Raw genomic sequence first — 10,059 nt, 5'->3', positions numbered from 1 at the left:
CCTGTACTTCCATATGTCGTCTCTGCCATCATTTCTTCGCCTACGCCTTGTCGACCTGACTAGGACCCCATTTCTCCGGTGGGTTGAGGGAGGCCCAGACTGGCTGGCCAGCGGCTTGTGGCCTTCTAGTTTGGACCATACTAGATGCTCTTCAGATGTGTACCTCTTTTCTTTTCTCTCTGAGACAGAGTCTCATGTAGCCCAGGCTTGCCTCAAATTCATTTTGGCTGAGCATGACCATAACCTTCTGATCCTTTTGCCAGCAGGGTAGTTTTTAAATTAAAAAATATATACATTCAAAAACAGTATTAGAGGGTTGGATGCAGTTCAGATGTAGAGTGTACATACACCAAGCCTGTGTGAAGACCTGCTTCCCATTGCTGGCACTGCTATAACACCGCACACCATCTCTACCATGACCACTAAAGCAATACCAGAGAAGACCGATTCTGTAGTAGAATAACTGCTGTGTCAAGTGTCATCAATTACTGCAGGGGACAAATCCAGTCCTCCAATCCTGGGCATCCATGTTTAAAGCAGACCCAGTTTTACAGCTGTGGAGAGCTTTGGGGGCCATTTGGCAGGAATCTGACATTGGCCAAGGACAAGGAAGTAAGCTCAGGCAGGAATCTAATTTTAGGATAGAACAAAGAAGCAGGCTTCTGGCAAGAATAAGACTTGGAGGCTGGGCAGTGGTGGTGCACACCTTTAATCCCAGTGCTTGGGAGGCAGAGGCAGGCAGATTTCTGAGTTCAAGGCCAGCCTGGTCTACAGAGTGAGTTCCAGGACACCCAGTCTCGAAACCCCCTTCCCCCGCCCCCAAAAAAAAGGGAAAAAAAAAACCCAAAACAGGTGGCTGGCTCAGCAGTTAAGAGTACTGACTGCTTTTCCAGAGGTCCTGAGTTCAATTCCCAGCAGCCACGTGGTGGCTCACAACCATCTGGAATGGGATCTGATGCCCTCTTCTGGTGTGTCTGAAAATAGCAACAGTATACTCACATGAATTAAATAAATAAATCTTTGCCGGGTGGTGGTGGTGGCGCGCGCCTTTAATCCCAGCACTTGGGCGGCAGAGACAGGCGGATTTCTGAGTTCGAGGCCAGCTTGGTCTCCAGAGTGAGTTCCAGGACAGTCAGGGCTATACAGAGAAACCCTGTCTCGAAAAACCAAAAAAAAAAAAAAAAAAAAAAAAGACTTTGGGCTAGGGCAGAGAAGGAGGCTCAGATATCTTGGTCATCCTGATAAGCCCTTAGAAACAGTGATCACAGGACTCCGTTTATTGCCTTGCTTGTTCCTTGACTATTTGTGGTTATTGTCTTGCTTGTTGCTTAACCTAGAACTGACCTTATTATTTGCATGTAATTAAAATGGTATAAAAGCAGTTTGGGAAAAAAATAAACCCACCTTAGCCTCAGAACTGGCTGGGATCATGCTACAGTGTTGTCTCATTGTCTTTTTTCTTTTTAATCTTCACTCCTGTGCTGGAGAATCTGTTGACTGACTGAGCTGGCTTGGTCAACAAGCTATGTGCCAAACCCCTTCCAAGACGGCTTAAGAGCTGAGAGAATAATGTGGTGACGAATGAGTGTGTGTGCACACATGCATATACACGTGTCTCAGGGGAAGATTATAGCCTGAGAAGTTAGTACAGTCATGCAGCCTGCTTCTGTCTTCTGGCTCCATGAATCCATGTGACTGAGGCCTGTTTGTGCTGGGCCAGGGCCCTGCCAATTATCTGTGGCTGGGATTGTAGCAGAACAGGCTGTGGGGGCTGCGTGTTTCTACTTGATGTAGTATATACACCCCAGGAAGTGGAATGCAGTCCTATAGGACCGCAGTACCAACTCCTCTAGTGCACAGACACCTGAGCTGGGTGTAGGATGAGGGTCCAGCATACCTCACCCTGAGCGGCTAGTATAGGTAGATGGGGCACTGCGCAAGGCATCGTCTTCTCACGTCTTCTCTGCAGCGGTCTGGGAGGAAGGGGCTCCCATTAATGAAGCAAGTGACCCCTTTAATGTTACTAAGGGTCACTGAGTTTTGGCATCCAGAAAAGAGCAGACAGAGAGCATGAGATATGGGGGTGGCAAGTGCTGGAGAGGATAGGAAGGGGAGTCGTTGACCGGTGATGCCCTTAGGGTTTGCCGGTGAAAGGAAAGGCTTCAGAGTAAGCCCGTCACACAGTAGCCGGGCTTGTCTAGGGCGGGGCTGGCTGTTTGGAATGGAGACTAATCTAAGAAGGAAAGGACTTTCCCTGACTGCTGCTTGGGAGTCTCCTCCGTGACTCAGCACTGACAAGGCTGCTATTCACACTGTGCTGTGAACTAAAAACCCATTTTCAACCTTGTTTCCAGGCGGAGCTGTTTTGACTTTAGCTTCCTGGAAATGGAAACAATTTGATAATTGGCTTTACTTGTATTTCTACTCTGTCATCCCATAGCGCTCATGTTTTCTTTCTTTCTTCTTTCTTTCCTTCCTTCTTTCTTTCTCTTTCTTTCTTTCCTTCTCTCTTTCTTTCTTCTTCCTTCTTTCTGCTGCCGGAGATTGAATTTAGGGCCTTGTGAGGCCAGGCTAGCCCACCCCCCACCTAGAGCCCTCATACAGACCACAGCTCTGTACCACACCCCACATCTAGACTGAGCATAGCTCTGTAACTACTTGATTTTTTCCCCTACTGATAACAATAAGGTTCCAGGTTTGTTCCTGTGTTCATTCTTCCTTTCTTATTGCTTATATTAGGACTCTCTCTGTAGACCAAGCTGGCCATGAACTCACAGAGATGCACATACTTCTGCCTCCCAAGGGCTGGGAATAAAGGCATGGACCACCATGTCTGGCTTGTTGTTTACTCTATCACGAGATTCCCCAAGGTAACATTTTTTTTTCCCTCTAATTTATAAGGATGTGAAATCTTTCCTGTCTTAAAATTGTAACTTTTTTTTTTCAAATCTTGTTTTAAGGCTAATGTAATGCCCAAAATTAACCTGGAAGCCCTACCTACCCAAGAACCAGGTAACTACTTGGAATGCTGGGAGTTGTAGTTAGTGGAAAATTACAATGCCTCATGGGAAAGTGTGGTGGCCTATAGGTGGCTGGGTCCGTTGCTGCTGGGAAATTCTAGGGAATGGTCCTGACCAAAGTCCATCTCTGGGTCAGTTTGGTCAGTTTTTAATATTTAATAAAGCTTGCTTTAAATTTGGCCCAAAATGGTAGAATTGGTTTTCTTTGGTGAATCTCAGTAATAACCCCTGGCTAAACACTTGTTTAGCAGGTTAATCCCTGGAACCTATGATGTAAGGAGAGAATAAACTCCTAATAGTTGTCCCCTGACTTCTACACAATCATTATGGCATGACTGCACACACACACACACACACACACTCACACACATATACACACACACACACACACACACTATAGAACACATACTACAGAGAGAGAGAGAGAGAGAGAGAGAGAGAGAGAGAGAGAAAGAGAGAAAGAGAGAGAGAGGGGCAGAGACAGAGAGAGACAGAGAGGGAGAGAGAAGAGAAAAAGTCAGCTTAAAATCTCATTTTAAAACTTTAAAAAGTGTTTATTAAAATCTTGTTTCTAAGAAGTACTAATTTGAAACTTTATTATGTCTCTTTTAAAGATTTATTTATTTATTCTATGTGTATGAGTACACTGTAGCTGTATAGATGGTCTTGAGCCATCATGTAGCTGCTGGGAATTGGACAGCCCCACTCAGCCCCAGCTTGCTCAGGCCCCACTCCCTCTGGCTTAATATGCTGTAACTGTCTTCAGACATACCAGAAGAGGGCGACAGATCTCATTACAGGTGGTTGTGAGCCACCATGTGGTTGCTGGGATTCGAACTCAAGACCTTTGGAAGAACAGTACAGTGTTCTTACCCGCTGAGCCATCTCGCCAGCCCTTATGTCTCTTTTAAAAAATATGTTAAAGGGGGCTGGTGAGATGGCTCAGTGGTTAAGAGCACTGACTGCCCTTCCAAAGGTCCTGAGTTCAAATTCCAGCAACTACATGGTAGCTCACAACCATCCGTAATGAGATCTGATGCCCTCTTCTGGGGTGTCTGAACACAGCTACAGTGTACTTACATATAATAAATAAATAGATCTTTTTTTTTTTTTCTTCTCAACAGCCTTTATTTGTAGGAGCGCCAATTGCTGCGACGGGGGATCAATAAATAGATCTTTTAAAAAAATATGTTAAAGGGATTTTCTTGTGGAATTATAAATAATTACACAAGACACATTTTTCTTCCTGCCATCACCAAAAAGAAAACGACATAAGGATAGTGCTTTCATTTGTTTGAGGCTGTCAGACTGGTTCAGAGCTGAACTGTCAGCACCGCTTTTCAAAAGAGATTAATTCCAAGAAAGGACCAAACCCAACACTCATACAAGCAGAGCTCTGCATAGGGCTGGTGAGAAGGCTTGGTGGGGAGGGGGGATTGGGGGAAATTGGGGGAACTGAGGTCGGGGAAGCCACTTGCAAGCAAGCCTTCCCACCTAGTTCCACCTGTGGGACCCTGTGGGGAAAAGGAGAACCAAGTCCAGTTCCCCTCTGCCCCCCACAGCCTCATGCACGGGGAAATAAACAGATGTCAGTACAAAACATCACAGACCGAAGCCTTGAAAAACAAAACTCCGGATAATAAAAAGCTTACTCAATGGGATTTTTGTTTTGTTTTGATAACAAAATGACCTAAATTAAGTTATCGGTGGTGGTACATGCCTTTAATCCCAGCAGAGTCAGGCAGATCTCTATGAGTTCAAGGGCAGCCTAGTCTACAACGTGAGTTCCAGGACAGTCAGAGATATACACAGAGAAACCCCGTCTTTAAAAAAAAAAAAAAAAAAAAAATTCTTAAGTTCTCACTAGTTTCACCTATGAAGATGAAAATGTGGCTTTTGGTTGTAAGTTCTGTAAGTTCCTGTTTGTTCTGGCCTCTGAAGGTCAATTTGGTTTAATGTGGAAATAGTTATCAGCCTTGTAGGTGAGGCCTGTTTTGAAGGTCATTAACAGTTATGAGAATTTAGGGAAAAACTTAATTCTAGTGTTTATGGAGCGACTCATATTTACCCAGTATTTTTACATGCATTATTTAATTTAATTCCATGGGAAAAGTACTGAGTATTTTACCATCATTTCTGTTTAAGAGAAAAATCCAGGTAAGTTGTTATTTCTCTAATGGCCTGAGGAAGAGGTTGCCAAACGAAGAGGTCCCAAACTTTCCAAGGCTTTCCACACTGACCTTTCTGAGTCATTTGTCACTTTCTTAGTCATTAGAGCAAGTAGTATTTTTTATTTCAGAATTCAAAAGTTAAACACAAAATCTGCTACTATTTATGTTCTGTGTGCATGTGAGCATACCTGGGGATGGTGAGGAGAAAGACTGTGTTTTTCACTGTTTCTCTGACCCTGCTTTGAACTCTGAGCTATCTGGAATAAAAGCTTAACGGGATATCAGTAAAAGGATCTGAGGCAGCAGATCCAGCCCTCTATCTATCTATCTAGCCTTCTATCTATCTATCTATCTATCTATCTATCTATCTATCTATCTATCCATCCATCCATCTATCCATCCATCCATCTATCCGTCTATGTACATACATACACACAGCTACCCCATGTATGTAAATTCCATGCATACACATACATACACATATATGTGTTTGTATACATACATACATACATACACATGTGTTTGTATACACACATCTCACACAATTTGTTATTTAAAACAGGGTCTCACTATGTAGCCCAGGCTGGCCTCAAAACATGATCCTTCTGTCTCAGCTTCCCAAGGGCTGGTATCACAAGTATGGACCCACGGCTGTTTTTCATTGGATAGAGGAATATTGATATTTCCTGCAGATTATTTTGTGTATTTCTCGTCTTCTATAAAACACTGTCAATGTCCTCTTTGCTCTCCTTGGGACACTTGGCTCAAGGCTGGCTTTGATTTATTTCCTCTTTGCTGATAATCAGCTTACACCGATCTTAAGAGGGAATCGTGGCTTGAATAAGAATGCCCCCCATAGGCTCACATATTTACTGCTTGGTCATCAGGGAGTGGCACTATTTGGAGGGACTAGGGGGCCTTGCTGGAGGAAGTTGGGCTTTCAGAAGCGTAGTTAATGCCCTATTGCTCTGAAGAGACACCATGACTAAGACAATGGTCAGGGGTCACCACAACATGAGGAACTATATTAAAGGGTCACAGCATTAGGATATTTGCAAACCACTGGCTTAGCTAACCATTCAGAGAGCTCTAGGCCCAGTGAGGGAACTTTATTTACAATAATGATAACAGTAAGTAATAATAATGGGGCTGGAGGGATGGCCCAGTGGTTAACTCAGAGGACCAGAGTTTCATTCCCAGAAACCATGTCACGTAACTCACAGGCTCACAACTGCCTGTAAATTCAGCTCCCAAGGATTCAATGCTGTCTTATGGCCTAAATGGGTGTCTGCAGATATCTGCGCACAGAGGTGGGTACATATGTGCAAAAACACACAAAAATAAATATCAAATAGATAAGTAAGAAAATAAATTCTAAAAATGTAAGATTTCTAGTTGAAAGGATTATGGTTGATTTTAAGTTCCATCTTACTCTTTTCTAAAGTGGACATGTGTTACTTACTTACTTAATTAATCTATTTGTTTATTTAACAGTGTCTCATTGTGCAGACCAGGTGATTCCGGAACCCACTGTGTAGACCAGGCTGGCTTTGAACTCAGAAGCCTATTTCTCCCCACCAAGTGCTCCGCCAAGCATAGCACCTGTTACTTTTGTTTTTGTTTTTCAAGACAGGATTTTTCTGTGTAACCCTGGCTATCCTGGAACTCACTCTGTAGACCAGGCTGGCCTTGAACTCAGAAATCTGCCTGCCTCTGCCTCCCAAGTGCTGGGATTAAAGGCGGACGCCACTACCACCTGGCACGGGTTACTTTTATAAAGACAAAATGTAAAACACTGTTAAAATGAGGCTTCCAATATGAAATAAAGGTCCTACCATGATGTGATATCTAGGAGCCATTGATGAATATTTTAGAAAATTTGAGACTACTCTCACATTGACAGAAGTATCCGGTTGATGAGCATTTACATAATCAGTAGACAACTGGTGTCCACCAGGGCGTATTGACAAGGTCTCAGCAAGGAATCATCAGACTTGGCAGAAAACTCTGTCTCACCCCATATGCCTCGGAGCCCAGCTGCCTGTCCTGAACCATGAGTAAGAGCGGAGTGATCCACTCCTTCCCACTGTATGTGACAGCTCTGCCAAACAACCAGTTGGCTAAAAACCTGAATCTGGGGAAAGGCAGGAGGCCACTTTCTAGGAGCCACGCCCTGAGAAGACTGAGGAGGAGCCTCGGGTGAGCAGGAAAAATTCCCAGGAGCTGTTTATTACGTGGGTTTAGTTTCCTTACTCTGCTTCCATTCCAGAAATGGGACAGAGAGCACTGTTTTGAAGGTCACATGTGCTTAGACATTTTTTTTTTCGGGACAGGGTTTCTCTGTGTAGCCCTGGCTGTTCTGGAACTCACTCTGTAGACGAGGCTGGCCTTGAACTCAGAAATCTGCCTGTTTCTGCTTCTCAAGTGCTGGGATTAAAGGCATGCGCCACCACTGCCTGGCGTGCTTAAACTTTTGAGTATGAAACAAGGTAGACCTTACAGTAGCCAAGTGATGAGCAAGGCCAGGAGAGTGCTATGCAGGAGCCCTGAGTTGCAAGGTGTCTGGTCCCTGCCTCTGTCCATGGAGGAGGCACTGGGTGGAGGCAGATGATGCCCTCTTTGTTGTGTTCTGGAGACGGGAATGAATGTTTGAACCACTGCTGGACAATTCAGCCTCAGCCTGCCAGCTGCCAGGATTGCAAGCGTTTGCCACCACGCCCTATCACTTTATAGCTTGATTCGACACAAGTTAGGTCACAGACAGACACAAGAAGCCAAGGGAGCAGAAGGTAGAAGTAAACTTGCAGGAACAGAACATGCAGCTTCCTACCATGTCGGTGAACCGATCTGCACAGGCCATCCGCACCCGCTCTGGGGTTGCTGGGCTCCTCACTGTGAAGTCCTCGGCTATGTCTCTTTGTCTCCGTGCCGCAGCCACCGCATCAGCAATGGCAAAAAACACAGATGACCCTAGGAACATCCCAGACTCACCGAGGCCCTGCAAGAAAACATATTTGTCTATTTTATTGGCTTTTTTGAGACAGGGTCTCACTTTGTGGCTCTGGCTAGTCTGAAACTCACTATGTAGACCAGGCTGAACTCACAGAGATCACCCGCCTCTGCGACACATTTGTTTTAAAAGCTTCTATAGTTAGACAACAAGCTACTTTGGGACAGGGTGTCATCTCGTTCAGCACTGTATCCATAATCCCTGGCATTCAGACTATAAATCACTTCTTAAACTTGAACTTTCTGCATCTTCAATTCTGTCTGGGTTAAGTATTTCTTCTATGGGAAAGGGATGCATGTGCGTTTACATGTATGTGCATATACAGGTGTCCATGTGTTTCTGTGGAGTAAGAGAAGGGCACCCTTATTAGAACGGTCAATGGTTTGAACTTGCCAACTTCATAAGCAGAGCGGGAAATGATTCCTCATTGTGATTCTGGGGCTAAAGGAAGCAGTGCACTTGTCTGAGCTTGCCTTTCATTGTTGGGATGAAAGAACACCATCAACAGCTACCTGGGAAGAGTTTATTTGGCTTCCAGGTCCTGATCATGAAGAGAAGTCAGGGCAGGAGCTCAAAGCAGGAACTAATGCAGAGGCTGTGGAGGGATGCTGCTCACTGGCTTGCTCATCTTGCTTTCTTACAGGACCACCTGCCCCGGGGGTGGGACTAATCATAGGGGTACTCTCACACCAATCCCGAATCAAGAAAATGCCCCACAAACTTGCCTACCTGCCAGTCTGATAGAAACATTTTCTCAGTTGAAGTTCCTCTTCCCAGAGGACCCTGGCTTGCATTAGCAGACAGCATACTAACCAGTACAGTACTGTAGGAGAGGAAGACTCGGGCGGTGACAGACCTTCATGTGTAGGCAGTGGGCAGGGAATTCGAGTGAGGTGTGGGCAGGTGAAAGACAGCAAGGAGAGGAGAAATGGGGACTGTGGAGAGACAGAGACCTCCTCCACGGTCTGTCTGAGCAGGCAGCTCTTCGATTGTGGATAATTGTTACCTTCCATGAATGCACCCAAAATAACCAGATCCTCCTTCTTTTTCAGAAGAGTTTCTGTATTTGTGGCTTTTGTTTTGTTTTTGGTGGTGGTGGGGATTGAACCAGGGGCTGTGTGCACAGTAAGCAAGCAATGTTTATTTTCATTTTTTGGTCTCTGAGACAAGGTCTTACTGTGGAACCCAGACTGTGAAATGTACTATGGCGTTGACCAGGCTGGCTTTGGATATCCAAACGTCTTCCTGCTTTTTACCTCCCGAGTGCCAGGACCATAGGGACTCACTAGTCACCATGTCCTTCTTGGTCCTTGTGTCTTTTCCAGAGAGATCTTGCTTTGTAGCCTAGGCTGGCATTAATTCACGATCCTTCTACCTCTACCTATTGAGTGTTGGGCTTACCGGCCTGCCCACCATGCTGGATGCCTTGCCTGGGTGCTCTCAACCTAAAGCTGTTCTCTGTAGGCTCTGGGTTGCCTCTGGCCTTCCCCCCTCAGATGGCTTCTAGTCCAGCAGGAGTCTGAAGGCCCTGTTGGTGCCCCTCCCTTTGAATCTGTGATGACCTTGCCAACCCAAGTCCAGAGGTGATACCTAGGCTGAAGGGGAATTCAGTTTGGAAATGATGAAATTCTTGCAGATATATTTTTCTTGTTTCAGAAAAGAAAATCAATTTATTCCTGAATGAAAAATAAAAGTAGGGGCTGGTGAGATGGCTCAGCGGGTAAGAGCACTGACTTCTTTTTCAAAGGTCCTGAGTTCAAATCCCAGCAACCACCCATAATGAGATCTGACACCCTCTTCTGGTGCGTCTGAAGACAGCCACAATGTACTTATTTATAATGGTAAATAAATCTTAAAA

General features: G+C 44.9%; 1 protein-coding gene across 1 annotated transcript in view; it reads right to left on the bottom strand.

Moving 5' to 3' along the window:
- Window positions 1–10,059, bottom strand: part of LOC116089178 (aldehyde oxidase 2) — an 89,712-nt gene that overhangs the window by 5,174 nt on the left and 74,479 nt on the right. The window contains exon 34 of the mRNA XM_031368841.1: window positions 8,022–8,189. Within this exon, the coding sequence (XP_031224701.1) occupies window positions 8,022–8,189 (168 nt within the window). The remainder of the gene's footprint in view (window positions 1–8,021; window positions 8,190–10,059) is intronic.

This window comes from Mastomys coucha, unplaced genomic scaffold (assembly GCF_008632895.1).
Source record: "Mastomys coucha isolate ucsf_1 unplaced genomic scaffold, UCSF_Mcou_1 pScaffold14, whole genome shotgun sequence".
NCBI classification, from domain to species: domain Eukaryota; kingdom Metazoa; phylum Chordata; class Mammalia; order Rodentia; family Muridae; genus Mastomys; species Mastomys coucha.
This window is presented reverse-complemented; position numbering and strand designations above follow the sequence as displayed.